The 22,182-nt window shown below is 41.2% G+C and overlaps 1 protein-coding gene across 6 annotated transcripts; it reads left to right on the top strand.

Annotated features, from left to right (window-relative positions):
* Positions 1 to 1,951: 1,951 nt before the first annotated feature.
* On the top strand, positions 1,952 to 20,581 carry LOC129838174 (ETS translocation variant 1-like). Of its 6 annotated transcripts, XM_055904949.1 has the most exons (15): positions 1,953 to 2,089; positions 2,214 to 2,274; positions 2,467 to 2,587; positions 3,020 to 3,110; positions 3,439 to 3,486; positions 4,106 to 4,171; positions 8,201 to 8,254; positions 12,945 to 13,074; positions 14,130 to 14,312; positions 14,583 to 14,830; positions 16,709 to 16,780; positions 16,883 to 16,951; positions 17,087 to 17,256; positions 18,545 to 18,646; positions 18,818 to 20,581. In XM_055904949.1, the coding sequence occupies exons 3-15, from the start codon at positions 2,543 to 2,545 to the stop codon at positions 19,043 to 19,045; spliced, it is 1,506 nt and encodes a 501-aa protein (XP_055760924.1). In that variant the 5' UTR covers positions 1,953 to 2,089; positions 2,214 to 2,274; positions 2,467 to 2,542; the 3' UTR covers positions 19,046 to 20,581. The 6 variants fall into 6 exon arrangements, with proteins under 6 accessions (XP_055760926.1, XP_055760924.1, XP_055760925.1 ...); XM_055904950.1 differs by lacking the exon at positions 2,214 to 2,274 and having other exon boundaries at positions 16,712 to 16,780; XM_055904948.1 differs by lacking the exon at positions 2,214 to 2,274.
* The last annotated feature ends 1,601 nt before the right edge of the window (positions 20,582 to 22,182 follow it).

Here is a 22,182-nt window from a genome sequence, read left to right as displayed (position 1 = left end):
AGTTCTCCCACTTAAAAATATGAGAGAGGCCTGTAATTTTCATCATAGGTACACTTCAACTATGACAGACAAAATGAGAAAAAAAATCCAGAAAATCACATTGTAGGATTTTTTATGAATTTATTTGCAAATTATGGTGGAAAATAAGTATTTGGTCAATAACAAAAGTTTATCTCAATGCTTTGTTATATACTCTTTGTTGGCAATGACAGAGGTCAAACGTTTTCTGTAAGTCTTCACAAGGTTTTCACACACTGTTGCTGGTATTTTGGCACATTCCTCCATGCAGATCTCCTCTAGAGCAGTGACGTTTTGGGGCTGTTGCTGGGCAACACGGACTTTCAACTCCCTCCAAAGATTTTCTATGGGGTTGAGATCTGGAGACTGGCTAGGCCACTCCAGGACCTTGAAATGCTTCTTACGAAGCCACTCCTTCGTTGCCCGGGCGGTGTGTTTGGGATCATTGTCATGCTGAAAGACCCAGCCACGTTTCATCTTCAATGCCCTTGCTGATGAAAGGAGGTTTTCACTCAAAATCTCACGATACATGGCCCCATTCATTCTTTCCTTTACACGGATCAGTCGTCCTGGTCCCTTTGCAGAAAAACAGCCCCAAAGCATGATGTTTCCACCCCCATGCTTCACAGTAGGTATGGTGTTCTTTGGATGCAACTCAGCATTCTTTGTCCTCCAAACCAGACGAGTTGAGTTTTTACCAAAAGGTTCTATTTTGGTTTCATCTGACATTCTCCCAATCTTCTTCTGGATCATCCAAATGCTCTCTAGCAAACTTCAGACGGGTCTGGACATGTACTGGCTTAAGCAGGGGGACACGTCTGGCACTGCAGGATTTGAGTCCCTGGAGGCGTAGTGTGTTACTGATGGTAGGCTTTGTTACTTTGGTCCCAGCTCTCTGCAGGTCATTCACTAGGTCCCCCCGTGTGGTTCTGGAATTTTTGCTCACCGTTCTTGTGATCATTTTGATCCCACGGGGTGAGATCTCGCGTGGAGCCCCAGATCGAGGGAGATTATCAGTGGTCTTGTATGTCTTCCATTTCCTAATAATTGCTCCCACAGTTGATTTCTTCAAACCAAGCTGCTTACCTATTGCAGATTCAGTCTTCCCAGCCTGGTGCAGGTCTACAATTTTGTTTCTGGTGTCCTTTGACAGCTCTTTGGTCTTGGCCATAGTGGAGTTTGGAGTGTGACTGTTTGAGGTTGTGGACAGGTGTCTTTTATACTGATAACAAGTTCAAACAGGTGCCATTAATACAAGTAACGAGTGGAGGACAGGGGAGCCTCTTAAAGAAGAAGTTACAGGTCTGTGAGAGCCAGAAATCTTGCTTGTTTGTAGGTGACCAAATACTTATTTTCCACCATAATTTGCAAATAAATTCATTAAAAATCCTACAATGTGATTTTCTGGATTGTTTTTTCTCATTTTGTCTGTCATAGTTGAAGTGTACCTATGATGAAAATTACAGGCCTCTCTCATCTTTTTAAGTGGGAGAACTTGCACAATTGGTGGCTAACTAAATACTTTTTTTGCCACACTTTATTTCCTTTTTTAAATGTAGCATAAAGTAAAAGTATAATAAGTGGCTTTTTAAAAGCCCAATTTTTGAGAAAATTGTGCAAAGTGACAAAAGTTTAAAACAGACATGCGCAAGCAAGCACAAACACACACTCACACACACACACACACACACACACACACACACACACACACACACACACACACACACACACACACACACACACACACACAGACAGATACACACACAGTTGTGACACTGTTCATCACAAGTTGTTCTCTTTAGAAGTTAAACACACATGAATAAAAATGTGCCTGATTGAAGGGTGGAAATCGGATCCAGTGAAAGACTGACAACCAATAGGAAACGGAGCGCCTTTTTTTTTTTCATGGGAGGCCCCAGGAGGCGAAGCCAAGCCGCGCGAAAGTAACACTAGAGCTGAGTGAGCGCGAGCTTCAGCCGTCAGATTCAGCAGCGGGCTTCACATCGCTGACTTTTGTTTCTTACTAAATACAGACAGAAACCCGTGAATGAATGCGGCGCATATTAATTAGGTGAGTGTCCCTATTCTTTTATTTTCTATTTTGTGTTTACGATATGCTTTAGAGTATTATTTAGTACAGCTTTTGGTCACGTTAGGTGGTTGTTCTCTATATTTATCGCCATCCTTGCGCACAGCCTATAGCTAGAAGTGGACCGTTTGTAAACAACCGTATGCATAGCCTACCTCTTTACAAAGGTGAGTGAACACAACTCATTGTGTGCTATGCAGCTAATATATCAATTATTTACGTTTGTAGTGGGATAATCGTAGTGCAAGTTCACTGCAGAGGTGTTTGTACCTTTATGAATTAAACTGTTTAGGTCGACTACCTCGGCAAGTTTAGACGGTCCATTCATTTTATTCTTCCCCCAATCCATCTTGATATAGGGTGGTCGGACGGCACACTCCGCGGACAATTCTGGCTAATTGCTTATCAATTAAAGTAGAGCATTAGCGTTGGAGAATGGATGGAATTCAAGACCAACAAGTGCCTTATATTAAATCCAATGTGAGTGAGAGACACGTTTTTTTTACGTATAACCCGAGACCAAATAACAAATAAACAGCACTTAGATATCAGGAAATTGTTATTCATTACTGTGTTATTAAGTTGATGTAAAACCTGCAAGCTGGTCACTCAGTTGGTCGCTCAGTCACTTCCTCCATGTGCAGATGTATGTACGGATAGCATAATATTTGAACTATTACTGTGTAATACATGATGTTATATATTCGAAGAAATATTGTAATAACGTTATTACTAGTACTAAAGTGTTGCATTCCCTCTGTAGTTATAGGTAAAGAAAAGGGACAGGGGCAAGTTTAAAAGTGTGTGAGATGTGTGATTGATGGCCATCTATTGCTCTCTCAGCTGTCATCTGTGCTAGTACACAACAGAATCACTCCAGTGGGAAACATTGATTTGTTTCCTCCCGTTTAGAGGCCACAAGGGAAGACGTCTTGCAGCGAGAGACCAGCAAATGACAGAAAAAGAAAATTAATTAACTCTGACCTGGCCCTGGACACTGAAGGTAGGTAGAGCAGAGGGGAGGGAAAAGTTAATTTCACGGCTTCTTAACATTTGGCAAAATTCAATTGGTTTGTGGCCACCTGCACTCGTAAGCAAAATATCAATTACAACACATTCACCTGTGAAGATTGCAAGTAGCATCTGTCAGTGGCTACAGACCCAAATTGAGTTGTTATTAGTTACACACGTGCCTCTGAATCATCTGGCCAAGCCTCCAATGGCACTCTAAGCCTATTAGCCTGTCATAGTGGGGGGAATTGTTTCTGAAGCTTTTTTGTCATGTTTTTTCTTCCCCTCAATGATTGTCCTCCATTGTTTTATTCTCCTAGAACTCTTCCAGGACCTCAGTCAGCTGCAAGAGACCTGGCTGGCGGAAGGTAAGTGTTTACACATTTACTGGAGTGTCAAAGCTCAACAAGCTCACTTGGTTTAAAAGACAGAGTAAGAGAATTGGAGAAAGGGAAAGGTAGAGATGTAGAAAAAATTGGCCCCAAGTTCCATTCCTACTAACGTGCAGTCCAATTAAAGCTTGTGTGGAAGAGGCACCTTGTGTGTCATGCATACATTAGAGACTGTGATGAGCGTGGTCTTGAGGGAGACTGAGGAGGCTCTACCCAGAGTGTCATCACAAATTACCAGGAGAAAGCTCTCCGCTGCTCACTGTCTCTTCTGCTTTTGGCAAGAGCTAACGCACGCAAGCCGCCACCACCGCACCACCTCCACCGGTCCTCTTCCATCTCCTCTCCCTCACTCACTCTCTATCGCTCTCTCTCTCTCTCTCACTCCCTCACTCATTCTCTTTCTTTTCCTCTCAGCGCATCTCTCTAAAGATCATACTCCATAGCTGTAGTATCAGCTGTCTTCTCTGTTTCTTTATTTTTCTTTTGGAAGAAAAATAACGGATTTACTTGTTTTTTGTTGAGAGTTTATTTTTTGTTTTTGTTTATTTAATAATTTTTTCTAATGGCAAGACTTGCTCTGTGTGGTATAACTCAGACGTGATGCTTCAGGATTTAAGCGCGGGTGTCTTCTTTCCGCCCTGTTTGCAGCACAGAAGTTTTGGTTAGTAAAGAATATTGATCATATTGTGCCTGTACCATTTTCGTAAGATGCATGTTTCATGTGTTTGTGCATGTCTAAGTTTGTAAATGTATTAGTATGCTGTTTGTATCTACATTTCATCTTCTTCTCTTGAATATCATTTACATATTGAAAATGCTTTTCTTTGCATGGGACATTTGCATTAGTTTGCAATGTTTCTTCTTTACAATTGATTGCTAATAAGCTGCAATATGCATTAACAGAAAAACATGGCATTTTATTCTTTAAAACTTTTGTTACTACATTTCTGGATGTTATTATTGCTTTGATTACATTTAGAGTGACCTATAAATTATAATATGCAGTATGTCCAATCTATGTTATTGGCATTAGGTTTTAAAAAATGAAATCACAAAGTTTCTGACTCTGAGTAAATAGGGGTGTAAATATGAAGTAGGATGTGGATTCAACGTGTGAGTTCTTTGTAGCTTCTATAAAAGTCATCTACATTACTTTTTAATCATTTTAATTTCCCATGTCAATATGATTGTATGCATGCATGACAAATCTTGAAGTTTGTACTTGCCGCTTGCTTAGGGACCAAAACAAGCTCACAACATTATGTGCTGTATAATTTGGTCCCATCATCTTTACTCGTCTTGTAAATGCACCATGAGTTCCCTTTCTACACATAATATAACTAAGTTTATCTCTATATGTGGGACATCTTTCTCCAAAAAAATGTAATAAATGTATCCTTTATTTAACTAGTCAGGTCAGTTAAGAACAAATTCTTATTTACAATGACAGCCTACCAGGGAACAGTGGGTTAACTGCCTTGTTCAGGGGCAGAACGACAGATTTTTATCTTGTCATCTCAGGAATTCGATCCAGCAACCTTTCGGATACCGGCCCAATGCTCTAACCAGTAGGGTACCTGCCGCCCCAATGCACTGCATATTTACTTTTCTCCTTATATGCACTACACATCATTGATTTATGTGGACTGCATTATGGAAGACAAAAACATGTCAACATCTTGTGTCAGCTAACTATTTAAAACAAATATCGTTTGGATTTGATTTAGGCTACATTTGGTATCAATAATGCCATCATTCTTTTGTTGTTCAATCTATGTCAGTGTCAGGGCTTTTGTTCTTTGTTGGTCTCTCAAGCTTTGAGGGGAATCGACATTTGATGACAGATTGAACTTTTGATGATTTATATTCAGACCACATATTTGAAATTCATCTAGAAAAATGTGTACTTATGGTAAATTGTTTAGATATTTTCTTCAGCTCTACTGTTGCACTATATTAGTATTGAACAAGACAACCTGTTTCTTTATCCAGTAGGCCTTAGTCTCTACTGGCAGATGATTCTAGTCGTAATGTTAAGGTCTAAAGTGTAGATCCTTAACCAATAATATACATTTTTATTATACTCTATCAACTGTGATGTTTTTCTGGTAAGTTTTTTGAGGTTATCTTATTACATTTTCCAAAGAGGTAGAAAAATATTTCTCCCTGCTTTGCACAGGTGGATAGGCAACTTAATCATTGATGAGATTCGTCTATTCTTTAATACATTTAAAAATGCTTGCAGTGTAATTTAGGGGTTTTAAAAATGAAAAGTATGCTTTGAAATAGATATTGGAATACTTTACCAGCTACTCTCTGCCAGTTAGATTATGAAGTATATACCGCAGGGCTTGTAAAAGAATAAGATGTCGTTTTAATATTTTAGTATTTAAGTGGGGGAAAAAGGCCTTGGTTCCTGATATAGATATTACTGTAAGGAGTACAGTTCTGCATGTCGTGGATCATTGTGATGTACGTTTCAAGATTGAAGTAGATTTAATAAATGACTTCCTGTCCATTAAGATAAAAAGGAATACCTACCTACCTATTTCAAAGATTTATTCATTCTGGTAATTGGAAATAAGAGGAGGAATTGTGGGAGACAGACTGAATTTCCGACATCACAAACCGAGAGGTTGAAGGGTTCTTAAGGTTCTTAACCTGGCCATTTTGGCCAAGGCTTTTTTTCTCTCTCTTTTTGGGAGTTCTTCAAGTATCAATTTCACTTTGAGATCTATTTGGTGAGGTTGCCACAATTTTAGAGTACTGTAATTTTTTAAAATAAAATGTTGACACAAATGTGAAAATGATAGCCGATGCAGTCTGGTCTATTGAATTCAAAGTTTTAAAAGGAGACAGTAAATCTTTTCCTCAACCCGTTCTTTTCATCTCAGCCCTGTTGTTGGCGCGCTAGCTAGATTTGTTTGAAACCCAACACCATCAGACACACAGCACTTGTAGGTACAGGAGCCTAATGGTGTTGGGCTGGGATGAAAAGAACAGGCTGAGGAAAAGACAAAGGATGTGCCACTACTACTCAGAGCCTGTGTATGGGGCTTGGCTGTTTTTCTTTTCTCTCTTATTTTCTCTCTCTCTCTCTCCCTCTCTCTTTCTTTCTCTCTCTCTCTCTTTTTGTGAATGGCGGCAGAGTTCTAATTTTGGTGTTCTCCCCGGGAATTGTTGCAGGGATCAGCTGGCCCATTCACAGACTGGGTCCAGTGACTCATACATCCGGCTGCAACATCACTTTCTCCCCTCTCCTTTCGTTTCCGCCTGTCCGTCTCCATCCTTCTTCCCCTCTCGCTTTGAACCTTGCGTCTTTGTGATGCCTGCAGTGCGCGTGTGTTACACAGTGCTAGGGAACTTGAGGTAGAAAGAAGTTGTACACGGTTGTGGTGGAGACATTGTTTCCTTTTCTTTGAGTGGTCAGGCTTGCACTGGATGAATGTTTTCCAGTCATGGTTTTGTGGTGGAGCCAGTATTTTGAATTGACAGAATGTTCTGGTCTGTAATTATTTGTAGTGGCAAGGTATGACATTATTTTGCACGAAAAGGTGCTTTGTAGTTCTTACAATGGCCATATTGATGCAGAAATCACAGTGCACACCACAATCCCACTGCAAGAGGGGGCTTGGCTGGCACAAAGAATTGAAGTCAGCAGGTGCACAGGGTTTTACAATTATACTTCAGTTGCTGTTATGTTGATCTTTATCACTATACAGTATTGCACCATACAATATAATTCATCTTTCCATGTGTGTATCAGAACAGTCTACTGTATTGACACTTGTTTTACAGTGAACATTAGTTCACACAAGACTTGACCTAATAGTTTTTCACTTGTTTTTTCACCACGTATATTGTGAGAAAATAGGTTTTTCTTTTTCTATTTTGTTGGATCGTTCCTTTTCTTTCATTTTGAAAGGTGAAAATACAAAACTTGATCGTGTGATACAGACCTGCCTCGACATGATACTGATTCAGTGATAATGAGAATCCACCTCTTTGTGCGTAAAAATAGACGTGCTAATGACACATTTAAATCTCTCATATTGCCGTTTGCCACAATTCTCCAAACTCGTCAAACTTCAGGGACCTAAAAAGTGCAAATATGTGTGATATAAATATATACATGCCTAATTGGACCCTGTGCAGAGCCTTCATTGTCTTAGCATTAGCCGAAAGCACAGGAGTGTGAATGATAGGTGAAACACTCTGGATTGGAGCAGAGCTAACTCGGCAGGTACAGGTGGATTCAGCAGTGGGGAAGAACCCAATTAGCTACTGTTAACAATGGGGGTTATTGCTATCGGCGTGGAGATAGCAAACTCCTGAAGCTACAGCATAATCAAAAAACGGACTAGACAACCTCAGGACATATGCAATCAAGAGAAAGAGGGGATGAACAATATATTCGTTCTCCCTAGAGACCGTTATTTTAGCTTTTAGCTGCTCCATTTGCATTCTATTTGTCCGTTGGTGCATTATAACTTGGATAAACATTGGGAGGATTCTGCATTTACATTGCTTTGTTCATGAATAGATACATGTCCATAAAGAGATTTTTTATGTCTTTAGAGGCTTTTTGCCAAAAGAAAGGATTGAGACGGTTAGACTGGATATTATGAGTCTGGTGTTGTCCATCGGCATGAAAATCACTTTTTCCTTTCCTTTCTGCTTCTTTCTCTAGCTCAAGTTCCCGACAATGACGAGCAGTTTGTCCCAGACTACCAGACTGAAAACTGTGAGTATATGATGCCACAATGTTATTGTATTTGTGTATGTATGTGTGAGTCTATGTGTTTGTGTGTGAGTGTGTGTGTGTTTTTCCATGTCTCTCAGTACCCCCACCTTCACTCTCACATGTGGTCTCCGGAGAGCTAGTCTTGCAGGTTGGCAGACAGGTGCAGAAGAGAGGGGGTGGAAGAGGGAGATATGATATTATAGCACTGGGGTTTATTTATGTAGGAAAACATCCAAATATTTTGAGTCATTTGCAATGAGTGATAATTATCAGATAGTGTTTTTATATATATATATATATTAATAATCTAAAACTCAATATTTTCCAACAGTATTTTATCCTCTGTTACTGTCAGTATTTGTTGTGGAAGAAATCCAATATATCTTGACATAAATGCGCTATACATTATAAAGCACTTGGTGGCACAGTACAATGAGCATTTAAAGTGAGTGGAGACAAGGCTGTTTTTGACGCAGTGTGGTTATGAAGGAAGTCAGCCAACGTGGAGACAGAAATGGAGTGAGTGGAGCTCAGTGGGATCCAGTGCTAGCACATGTCTTTTAGATGAGCCAAAAGGCCTGTGCAACAGTGAGAAAGCAGGAAACTGTGTCTGTAATGACCGTTACCCCCCATTTATCACTCACATGTTTGATATTCACCTCAGAATATTTTATTAATTTCAATACTTTTATTTCTACATTTGTCTCAAGAAACTGTTTGGCTTTGAGGAACCTCCTACCAGTTTTTCTGAGCTCCGTAGACTTACAGTATGGTACATATCCACTATAGGATCCAAAATGGTTGCACAGTAACATCCATAAGGTCTTGAGGTCCCCATGTCCTTCAAAGCCATCCAGGGCCCATCGTGTCCATTGTAGTAGGAGACTGCTGACCATAGGAAATGTCCTGTTGGCATGCCGGAGCAGACTGGAGAGGCACAAACAGATGGTGGGTGGGAGGGCGAGGGCACTGTGGTTGGGCTCTCGAGCAGGCGTCCCAGCCTGCAGGACTCCAATATGGGTTTCACCAAGGAGAGAGAGAGAGAGAGGATGGTGGGATTGTTTAGAGGTCAATAGAGGTAAAACGAGGTGTATGACATGTACAGTCAATTCATTCTTACAGTGTGAGGAAATAGACATAGAGAACAGGTGGAAACATGGAAATAGACTTTGAGATCACTGCTGATATTTTTGACATAGAGAAGCATTCATGTCCTCACTTTATCACCTCACTTGTGGACAATTTTTCCATGTCCATCAACCATACTTAACATCACATTTGAAGGGGAAACTTCCAGACATTGAATCTTAAGGCTTTGCACATGGAGGAGACATGTTCTTTGTCTAATACCTTAAAATTTAGTGGTTTCCAAGCTCTCATTAGCATAACTTAGCAGGGTATGAAGAAGTACTGTAGATGGTGTAAAATGAGACCACATGTAATCAGCGGATAGGGGCTACTAACATTAACAGTAATGGCAAGCACTTACACTGTGTGAAAATTGACGTTTTTTCCCCCTGTTGCCAAAAGACTGATATTTTATGAATGGACTGGAGAAATATCTGCCAAAAGTAGACTTCACTGTAAATGCCAAAATACACAGTTTGTAACCCAATGCACACAACTGTTGCCCTCAAGGGGGTTTTGTGGTAATTAGGAATGATTGGCACCAAAATGACATTTCTTAGCTTGCAGCTAATATAGTGGCTGTATTGAGAAAATTCACTGTGAACGGCATAGCTGGTTGGGGAGTATTTCAGATATGATTTAAATAAGGGAACCAAAATAATCAAGGAAAGAGATTGTGTGCACTGCAAAGCGTAAAGTCAGACAAAATGCAAATACACTCAAATCTGTATTTATAAAAATCAATGATCAAAGTGTTGTTTTGAATCAAATGTATGGTTTGGTTTCTAAATAAGGAATAGGGCCAAACAAACAATAGTAATTTGTTATCAAAATATTAAAATGCAATTAATGTGGGCAAGCATAACACATGTTCATTTTGTACAGAAAAGCAGCCAAAGAAGTTGACAGAATATTTGAGAAATTCAAATGGAAGCATTCAAAATTATGTAATTAACTGTCAGAAATGCTTGTTCTTAAAAAACACAGTCATTTAGATAAATCAATCTGTAGATAATCACAGCAATTTAACATTGATGGACCTGACATTCAAAAAGGTTTATCTGTTCTCGTTACAGGTGATGTCTTCCATATTGATTGGTGTACCTTGGCACCCCACTGATAAATCTATTGTGACATTTCCATCTCTATTTTAGGTGCCTCTCTTAGAGAGCATGAGCTGTTCTTAACATTGTAGTTCATTCAGTTCATTTGCATATTAACCTACTGTGTTGTATAACAAAAACATAATTTCATAAACCATAATTATAGTGAACAAAAGTATAAATGCAACATGCAACAATTTAAAAGATTTTACTGAGTTACAGTTCATTTAAGGAAATCAGTCACCTGAAATAAATAAATTAGGGCCCAATCTATGGATTTCACATGACTGGGCAGGATGCAGCCATGGGTCGGCCTTGGAGGGCATACTAGGCCCACCCACTGGGGAGCCAGGCCCAGCCAATAAGAATGAGTTTTTCCGCACAAAAGGGTTTTATTAAAGATATAACTACTCCTCAGCACCCCCAACCCCACCCCCCTCAGACGATCCCACAGGTGAAGAAGCCGGATTTGGAGGTCCAGGGCTGGCGTGGTTACACGTGGTCTGCGGTTGTGAGGCCGGTTGGACGTCAAATTCTCTAAAACGATGTTGGAGGCAGCTTATGGTAGATAAATGAACATTAAATTCTCTGGCAACAGCTCTGGTGGACATTCCTGCAGTCAGCATGCCAATTGCACGCTCCCTCAAAACTTGAGATATCTGAGGCATTGTGTTGCGTGACAAAACTGCACATCTTAAAGTGGCCTTTTATTGTCCCCAGCACAAGGTGGATCTTTGTAATGATCATGCTGTTTAATCAGCTTCTTGATATGCCACACCTGTCAGGTGGAGAGAAATAAGCTTTTTGTGTTGTCTGGGATGTCTGGGATTTTTTATTTCAGCTCATGAAACATGGGGCCAACACTTTACATGCTGCGTTTATATTTTTATTCAGTGTATGTCCATTGATAAATACATGTACATCACAAAACAGTAAACAATACGTCTCTGTTACTTATTGTCCCTCTGCCGTAAGCCTTTAATTAGCCAGATAAGGCTGCAGCCTCTGTGTCTGCGACGCCTGTGACGCCGTTCGACCTCGTCAAAGGTCTCCCCTCAGGAGGTACCACTTTGACCACCGATCGATGACCCATAAAGGTCGCGCCCCACCAAGGCCAGCGAGACCTGTGAACATCCCCTGTGCTTTGCCCCAACGTGCCCCGTGCATCAGTCCCCTGGGACCCAGGCGTCAGATGGGGTGTTGACAGATCGCCTCCTCCACACAGAGAGACTGTGACACTGTCACACAGGCCAAGCTGTCAGTCAGCAGTGAGAAACTCAAAACATCCGCTTCTCTCAGCTCCTCAACCCCTAAACTACTTCCTCAGTCATCAGCCCTGGAAAGGACTTGTTTTTTAAGGCCCATTCTAAAAAAACATACACTGGCCCGGCAATCCCCCAGGTAGACAGTTGAGCATGGTTCTAGCCCTAAATAACCAGAGAAAAGACAAGCAATTTTAGTTTTTTGTCTAGTTTGATTGATTTTCACTTCCCTTCATGATCGGTATCTACTTTGTTTTGACGTCACAGTGTGTCTGATGCAGATTTTAACATGAAGATTGACAAACCTCTTCCTTTCAACGGTAACGAGGAAATGATTTTGCCCTATTCTCTGCATAAGTAAAGCACTTTGAGTTTATACTCTCCTCAGTAGTTGTGCATGTGCCTGGTGCAACCGCGTGTGCATGTTTGTGCACGTACGTAGCCTACGTGTGTTTATTAGCGGTGACACGCTAGCTCTCCAGGTACCCAGGACTGACTTGATCCTGACTGACTGGGTTTTCATCACCGTGGCCAATTGAATTAGTGTTGATCATGACTCAAGATGATGGGATGTTAATCAGGACTGATTTGGCACTTAACAGCTTCTTAAATGCACAGGCCACTGTGGGAAACTGGGCATAGGTACAGAGAGTGGGTTCAAATCAATGGGCCTTGTTAGTGTTGTCTGGACAGTATTGGCAGTTAGCTGAAACGTGATAGGGATTTAGTGGAGTCTAGCCCTGCTTTGAGATTGTCATATTTCAGGAAGGAAGAGACTCCCATTGTGTAACTGCGAGAAGTGAGTTACAGTGAGTGATGAAGACTGGGATTCTGGACTTAGAAATAGAAATAGTCTGCATAGATATTCCCGGCCCTGTCCTTAGGGATAGCAGTGGAGTAAGATGAAGTACTGGACATGTATACCTATTACCCAAATGTTGAATAAGGATTTTGTATGTGGTGGAAGGGCCTTTAAAATAGGTTTACTTTTCATGGGGACTATATGACTCTTGTACATTTGGACATATAGCGTACTGATAAATAATGAATTAGTTACTGAAAAAATGTTTCAACGTCACCAATCTAATGTCTCCCCTCCCTCCCTCCCTCCCTCCCTCCCTCCCTCCCTCCCTCCCTCCCTCCCTCCCGCCCTCCCTCCCTCCCTCCCTCCCTCCCTCTCACACATACATGTCATAGTGGCATTCCACGGACTGCAGCTGAAGATCAAGAAGGAGCCCCACAGCCCCTGCTCCGAGCTGGGCTCCACCTGTGGCCAGGAGCGGCCCTTCAAACTCCACTATGGGGAGAAGTGCCTGTACAACATCAGGTAGGTAAGCCACAGCACCAGTCACTTTCCCCTATCTGGAACCAACAGAGCCAGATTACATACAAAGAAATAGACTAACACCCAAAAATGAACATCATAGGTTTTGGTGGTTTGTAAAATATCCTTTGGGATATTGAAGTAGTATTTATTTTACCTGTAGCGAAATCTCACAAGGATTCTGCAGGTAAATGTGGTTTGATGAAAATTTAAATGAATCACATTTTGTACAGTCTTTTTTCATCTCCACAAGTTGTCCAATATATCTCCACGCTGTTAGATGGATAATGACTGCTTCATTATGATTACTTGATAAACTACAGTATTACTGGCTTCCCACCCTGTTTTCAAAGTTGTATTACTTCCATTTTGAGAATTCAAGACATTGGAATTGCAGCCATTCCCTGTGAAACAAAAGGCCAGGTGCTGTGCTAAATGTTTCAAGTGGGATGCACTTGACTTGGGGAATAGATCTAGGATAATATACTGTCTACCTAAGGTGCTTTTTCAAATGAACCAAAATGCCGATGGCACAATAATTGCCTAGTTACGTCAAATCTTGAATTGATTTGACTTGTGATATATGGCACTGTGGTATATGCTTGCGATATTACAGTGCTGTGTACGTCAAGGGTCATCTTGAAGATGTATTCTAGAAGAGGAAACACAAAAGTATTTTAAACCCTAAACATACGCTAAAATATCTATATTTTCTTAAAGAAGGAAAATGTGTCAAAATTCAAATTCAAAATTTGGTGCAAAAAGTTTTTAAACTGTCATTTTGACAATAACTATTACATAAAAGACGATTGGATATGTAAAAGGATAGCGTTCAAATACTAGGCCACACTAATCAAATCAAATTGATTTATATAGCCCTTCTTACATCAGCTGATATCTCAAAGTGCTGTATAGAAACCCAGCCTGAAACCCCAAACAGCAAGCAATGCAGGTGTAGAAGCACGGAGGGGGGGTACAATGGCTTCTGTCAAACGGCATGCGTCGACATAATGTAAAAACAACAACATACTGATCCCTCCACCCCGTGTGTCTCTCAGTGCCTACCAGCAGCACAAACACCCAACAGGCATGAAGCCCTCCAGCCCAGCGACGCCCCCCTGCAGCAACCCCGTGTCCCCCCTTCATAATGGCTCCCCCACGACAGTCCCCACCCCCAAACCAGACAGGACGTACCCCCACCTCCAGCCCCTCCCGGACAGCACCTACTCCATGGACCACAGGTACTGTACTACACAGCTACTGTGTACTGTAGGCTACCACTACAGCATCTTTAAACTGGCACTAACAAAACATGCACATTTTAAGTTTACTTGATAATTTTAGTACATTCAGTACAGCTTACCAGAATCTAGATGTATCATTCTAATTATACACAACGGGTTGTATAAATTGTCAAGCTTTAGGTATAAAAATGTGTATTGATGTCAGTCCATCTGTCTCAATCGGTTATCATGAGAATTTGTGAAAATGTAATTTTTTTGCCTTTTCAGATTTCGACGTCAGCTGTCGGAGCCCTGCCACTCGTTCCCCTCCCCACCGTCGATGTCTCGGGACGGAAGGCCCATGTACCACAGACAGATGTCTGAGCCCAACATCCTGTTCCCCCCACAAGGCTTCAAGCAGGAGTACCCCGACCCCTTGTTTGAGCACCCTGCCATGGTGGGGGCGCCCATTCCCCCCACGTACCCCCCGTCCATGATGATCAAACAGGAGCCCAGGGATTTCACCTATGACTCAGGTGAGTGGGTGTGTTAGTTGTCCTCTTCTTTTTTGGGGAGGAGGTGGTGGTAATAGAGATACAGTAAAATATGTTGTATTTAATATTGTGGTCTTTGGTGTTTTATTAGGATTCCCATTAGCTGTTGCGAAAGCAGCAGCTACTCTTCCTGGGGTCCACACAGAACAAGAAACATGAGATAATACAGAACATTAACAGACAAGAACCGCTCAAGGACAGAACTACATACATTTAAAAACGACACACATAGCCTACGTATCTATACATACAGCCTACAGGACTTGCTTTGTGGAGTGTGGTGTCAAAAAAGCATCTCTTTATTACGGACAGATCTCTCCTCATCTTTACGACCATTGAATCTATAACCTGGGTAAGAGCTATAGAAAAATGTAGCCTACTGTATATTTATATTTTAGAGAATCATTAGAGAAATATGACATATTCGACCAAAAAACACAAATTTCACTCAATAATATAACCAAATACTTGAGCATTTGGACCCACCACAGCATCAAGTCACCCTCTTTTTAATCAGACCAGATAGTTGTCATTTGAGGAATGGGCCTGTTGATTGGATTAACCCATTATTAGTGCAGGGGGTTCTGGTTTGGGTGTCTGTGCCGGGCTCCATTTCCTGTGGTGCTCTAATGTCTGTGCCTGGTCACAGTCCGCCCCCGCAGAAGGGGTGGTGGGGTGTTCTAATCCTGCTGGCTTCATTCATAAGCTAGAGCCAAGGAGAGATTACTGTGGAGTGGTGTAATAGTGTGCCCAGTCAGGGTGGAATGTGGCGTCCACTCTGCTGCCTCATGTAGAGAAATATTTCAATATAAACAGCACTGAGCTCCCTTTGAGTTGGCCTTCTCTCTGTAACATGAGCCCTTTTCAACAGGGACATGTTCATAAGAGAGCGCTACAGAAAACATTTGCAACAGAAAACAAACGTTTCTATATCCCGGTAGTCTTCACTATTTACATTTGAGTTATTCAGCATACTCTCTTATCCAGAATGACTTACAGTAGTGAGCACATACATTTTCATACTGCTCCCCCGTGGAGTAGAACCCACAACCCTGGTGTTGCAAGCACCATGCTCTACCAACTGAGCCACACTGGACAGGTCTGTTATCTTCAGTTTGGTGCCTAATGAACACTACCCTGCAAACATTTACACAGGTTTCCAAGTATCTCGATGGTGTGGATGAACAGAGGGAGCCCTTTTCCAGCATGTTTTATATCCCAGATTGACCATTTAGGGGAATTTATTAGCAGTCATTCTGCAGCTTGTTTACTAGACCAGGCCTGTTGAGAGGATGGGAGGGGAGCCTGGTAATTTCATTAGCAGTAATTTCCTCTACAAGCCCATTACTTTGATGAAGTTCAGAGAAATGTTGATGGCCCTAAATTAACGGGGTTAGTCATTTTATTGACCATTCACTTTGTAACTGTTTCGGCCCTTTGATTGTAACCAGCAGCTGTAATGTTATAGGAGGGCCAGACATATACAGTGCAATATTATACTATTGTAAATAGTACCAGTGAAGTTGTCGGCAGTGAAACAAAGTCATCACAGCCATCATGCTTCACTGCTGAAGAAACAAGCAGAAAACATGCCAAACATTTTATGCTACATTTACTCCAATGCTGCTAATAGGTTATTTTGAGCTTAGCCTAGACTACGACACTGCACTGTTCAGTACTAGTGTCATATTGTGCGCTTTAGTGTTGGCTGAGATCCAGTGTCATGCTAGAAGACATGTTCTTTAATCAGGGGCAGTGGTGCAGTGAGTGAGCAGTAACTGACTGCTCTCAGATAGCTGATACTGTCCTAATGCTCCACTGTCCTAAGGGCTTCTAACACCCATTCTTCCCTGTCTCCAGCAGAAGTGCCTAGCTGCCATTCTGTCTACCTGAGGCAAGACGGCTATCTGGCTCACAGCAGCAGGACTGAAGGTGAGGGATGACGCTCGGAGACATGTATGTTGGTTGGGTTATTCATCCCGTCCAAGTTTCCGTTTTCCTAACGTGATTTCTCAACACTGTCTCGTCTTTCAGGCTGCATGTTCGATAAAGTCGCAAGACATTTCTACGACGACACCTGCGTGGTCCCCGAAAAGGTTGAAGGTGAGATGTCCAAGAGGCGACACATAAACTGCTGCTTTCACTTGTAATTTCAATCAAAGATATTAATTGAAACGTGAAATAACAACCTCCTCCCTTCCCTCCCTCCATCCCCCTGTCCCTCCATCCCCCCTCTAGGTGACATAAAGCAGGAGTCAGGTCTGTACCGTGAAGGTCCAACCTACCAGCGCCGAGGCTCACTGCAGCTCTGGCAGTTCCTGGTGGCTCTCCTGGACGACCCGTCCAACTCTCACTTTATCGCCTGGACCGGCCGGGGCATGGAGTTCAAACTCATCGAGCCAGAGGAGGTGAGAGCATGTCTGTCTCATCATATTCCACATGGAGTATCTTAGTCCCTTCAAGCAACAGTGACCAGATTATTCTGATCATTGAAGTGAGTTTGAGGTGAAATCTGTTCTTCAAACGGTCAGAATAATGTTTTAGGAAACGTTTGAACGAGGCAATGTACCGTACTGACGTTCCTTTTTTATTGCCTCACCCCGTGCTAAAAGTATGAAATCTGATCAAATCAAACAAACTGTCAACCAGAGAGTGGCGTACTAAATATTTCAATGAACCTGTTCCTAAAAATATAAACGGTGTTGACGGTTCTGCCCTTTGAAATGGAACAGGTCTGGGTTTGTGAGCTCACATTACAGACAGAGAGGCACAGTCAGTGTCCGGTGTGTTGGTAGGGTAATGGTTAGAGGAGTGTGTGTATGTGTGTGTTGGGGGGGTAACTTGGCATCGGTCCACATGGCCCAACTCAGTGGAACCAGTCAGCTGCAGCGAACAGGGGGGGCATTCATACCATCAGGTGACCAAACGCGCTAACTTTGGGCTTTGGGTGGCCGTAAATTCTGCCTTTGGCCCGGGCAGGTGTAACACATGAATGAGCATGAGGACATGAAAGGGGGTGCAACGTTTTTAGTGTTGGGTCCAGGCAGAGAGGGAGAGAGAGAGATACAGGGTTAGAAAGAGAGAGAGAGAGAGAGAGAGAGAGAGAGAGAGAGAGAGAGAGAGAGAGAGAGAGAGAGAGAGAGAGAGAGAGAGAGAGAGAGAGAGAGAGAGAGAGAGAGAGAGAGAGAGAGAGAGAGAGAGAGAGAGAGAGAGAGAGAGAGAGAGAGAGAGAGAGAGAGAGAGTGAAAGAGAGACAGGGTTAGAGAGAGAGAGAGAGAGAGGGAGTGGTATACAGAGACAGTGGGAGTAGGGCTTTAGAATTGAGGGTGGGAGGTTGTGTGGTCTGGTAGACAGGTGCTGTAACATCTGCTGCCTGCTCCACTGGGTGACAAGTTCCTAATGAACACATCCCTGTCAAGGGCTGTGGAGTCTGGTTCCACTCTAATTGCTATTAGGAAATATGGATTAGTAAGCTTTGACATTTAGACAACGTCATTGCATTCTTACCGGGAAGTTGTGCAACAGGGGGTGGTTATGTTCTCACCTCTTATTATGCACAAAGAATATGTTACAAGACTGAAGTCACTAATCTGTACAATGTGATCTTTCTATGACATTCTGGTTCTATTCATTTCACCATAACCATTTCCCCTTTGTTTATGTGTGTCTGTCTGTTCATGGATGTGTGTAACAAAGGTTGCACGTCGATGGGGAATCCAGAAGAATCGACCTGCTATGAACTACGACAAACTCAGCCGATCGTTACGCTATTACTACGAAAAAGGCATTATGCAGAAGGTAAAAGAGGCCTAAGGCTGCACCCTGACAAGAGACATATGACGATGGTTCTGCGTTTGATTAGCTGTAATACCTTCTTCTCCATAGTCAACCATGGGCTCTGACAACTGTCCCTTTGGGGACAATAAAGTTAATCTCATTTTATCTTATCTAATCTTATCTTATCTCCAGGTGGCAGGGGAGAGATACGTGTACAAATTTGTGTGCGACCCCGAGGCTCTGTTCTCCATGGCCTTCCCTGACAATCAGCGGCCCGTGCTGAAGACGGACATGGAGCGACAGATCAACGAGGAGGACACAGTGCCGCTGTCACACTTTGACGAGAACATGGCCTACGTGCAGGAGGCGGGGCCCTACTGCAACCCGCCACACCCGTACAGCGAAGGCTACGTTTATTAACGTAAATCCCCAAGACGCCGAACTGGTGTACTTCACAGTCGCTACGAACGGGGGGGAAAGACTTTGTCATTCAGAGGACCCCGAGTCACCCTCTCTCACAAACTCCACCTTTTTTCTTCCATTTCTTTTTTACGTCCAAGCTGTGCTGCAGGTTGGAGAGAGCACTTTATGGACTGACTGACAGTGTGTGAACCTGCGGGGGCTAGCTATGTAATTGGGTCGTTTCAGGTGTTTATGTTGATATTAAAGAAGGGACCCCCCCCCCCGAGCATGCCGTATTCGTATGAGACAGGACTCAAAAGCCAAAGGTCACATATGGACATATTCCTGCAGTCTAGGCAGGTGAATCCTCAGAGCTTGAAGGAAAAAAAATCCTCCTGATCTTTTTGACAGCTACAGGAAGCATCCTCAATTATTTCTTTCATTCCTCTTTTTGTTCAATTGCCCTTTCATCTCCATCATGTGTACTTTCTTACTCATGTAAGTGATTAATGCAATGTATTGTAATGACATGCTTTTAAGATACTTTTATGGTGAAGTGACATAATTCTAGACTTGAAACAGTAATGTAATTATAACAATCTTAGTTGACATCTACATGCTGCCTTGCTACCAGTTTTAAATGTGCCCCTTTGCCAGTACTGACTGACCCACAGTGCATCATGATATGACTGAATGTTGGGTTCCTTTTCAAAACTGCATTGACTGTGTAGACCTGTAGGAATTCGACACGAACGGTCAGATGCAATCAAATTCACCCTAAACATACTTTATTATATGTAATGCAAATGACCTGTATTTAAAAGACAAATGAAGCAGAGACTGTACCTTATTTAGTCTTTGCATTGTTGTGTATATCACACCAGCGGTCAACTTAATGAATTACATATTTATAACAAACATTTCATTCTGATTTGTCCTACATTATATGACACAAATGTTTTTTATGTTAATGATGTGTATTAATTCAGCCATAACACTAGTTATCCGATATTTCAAGGCCACAATGTGGGAATTGTACAAAACAAACATTCATTTTAAATCCTATCACACGATGTTGCCGTCCCCTTTTAAAATCAAATGTAATGTGAGGAATGCATACAAAAAAGAGAAAAACATGCTAACTGAATTCAAATCATATCTAACTTTTTCCTTTTTGTTTGTAGACAAATTATGTACGTGTTGCATACGGGGGTTGCATTTTAATAAAAAGGTATCAGAAATATTTTTTATTTTATAGTATTATAAAGATCCATGTTATATCTGAAATAGGGTTTCCATGTATAATCAGGTAAATGCACATTGGTTGCTGCTTCTAATTGTAACTGTCATTTTATAGTCTAAAAATAATGGCAACTGCAATCTGCAATTCTGCGTTCAATGTTTATGTGTTTTGTTTAGTCATATGTTTTGTTTTATATTCTTCAAAAAGGAAAAAAATTAAGTCACCACGATGAAGTTCTGTAAAAAGTATACAGGTTGGGATGGAATTAGCAATAGCCAAAATTCTGTAATAAAATAGTGCTGAAAAACTGGTATATGCGTGATTGTCACCCATGAAAATATATACATATTTTTTTACCATGAATACAATATTTTCAGATTTATTAGCAAGTAAACATATTTAAAGAGAATTGAAGTATGGGATCTTGGTGAGCTATCTATGGCAACTACTGAAATAGAACATATCATTTTTGTTGTCATTTCCACAGCCAATCTTACCACAAAACCTCGTGTTGCATAAAACACAAATATTCTGTAAGGTTTCAAAACCACATTACTCAGTAAGGATAAGAAGTTGTAGTTCATAGATTTACTGACAGGCATAGACAAATTTAGACCAGTTCAACCAAGCATGAGTGGGTTGGTGTAGAGAAGTGCAATGGAGAAAAGTAACTCGTCAATTTCCAGGTTGGTGGGGATACTCTCTACCGCAAAGCATTTAGCCAAAAGTGACACCCAAAGAAAAATCAATGTCTAATTTAAGACAGTATTTTTTTCATGTTGGACAATTGTTGGTGTCTTTTGTTCCTACTCTTAAAAGCTGGAGTGTCAGTAATGAAAAAGTAACACTGCCTTAAAGTTATTATTGCCTCTTGTAAAGTGTCACTTGCAAAAAATCAATGGCTAATTTAAGGAAGCATTGTTTAATTGGTTTCACTGGGGGAAAAATGAAAACGGATGTGTAGGTAATGAAAAAGCACAGTTTGGCTTAATTTGTCAGGCCAGGTTACAGGCAAACCCTATTATAGGTCCTAGTCTTAGATGTTTTTATTGATTGCCTATAGTGCAATGTATTGCCCCTTTAACTTTATCCATCTGATTGCTTTTTTGAAGCATTTACTAACACCTAACTTTTAATATGATGAATGACATATTATTTGATTACATGGTCGTTCCACCAATTCAGTGCTTTGAGAAGTGTAACTTGGTAAAAAACAGTTGATTTGACATAATTTTTACATTCTGTCATAAAGAACAGATGTTCAAATACACTGAACAAAAATATAAACGCAACATGTAACAATTTCAACGATTTTACTGAGTTACAGTTCATAAAAGGAAATCAGTCAACAGAAATAAATTCATTAGGCCTTAATCTATGGATTTCACATGGGCGCAGCCAATCAGAATGATTTTTTCCCCACAAAGGGCTTTATTACAAACAGAAATACTCCTTTTTGTTCAGTATACATAAAAAACTAGGTTGACCGTAACAGGGTTGGAGATTTCATCTTAAATCAGCCATAAATCCCCTCGTGACAGGAGGAATGGAAGCTTGTTGTGTGCAACAGGGAGTGGCAATTGAATTGCTAAAATATTTCTAGCCTGTCTATCTATGGGTAACAGGGTTAACGTGATATGCCCAACCCGCTCAGTTTTTCACCACAAAACATCAGAAAGTGGCCAAAAAATTGATTTGACACTATGATTTTACTATTGGATGTTCAATGTTTCTTTGGAAAAAATTTTTTCAAAGGAATAGTTTCACCATATTAAAATGAGTGTTCAGTACATGTAACAGGGTTGACCTTAAAATGAGGGACAGAGTCACTAATCACATTAAATAAATAATAGTCTTCAGAAATGACTTTATCAAAGCAACAAAATAACTAGGGCTTTGCAATGATGGCGAA

Source organism: Salvelinus fontinalis, chromosome 38, assembly GCF_029448725.1.
Source record: "Salvelinus fontinalis isolate EN_2023a chromosome 38, ASM2944872v1, whole genome shotgun sequence".
NCBI lineage: Eukaryota > Metazoa > Chordata > Actinopteri > Salmoniformes > Salmonidae > Salvelinus > Salvelinus fontinalis.
Note: the sequence above shows the minus strand (reverse complement) of the source record. Positions and strands in the feature narration are given on the sequence as shown.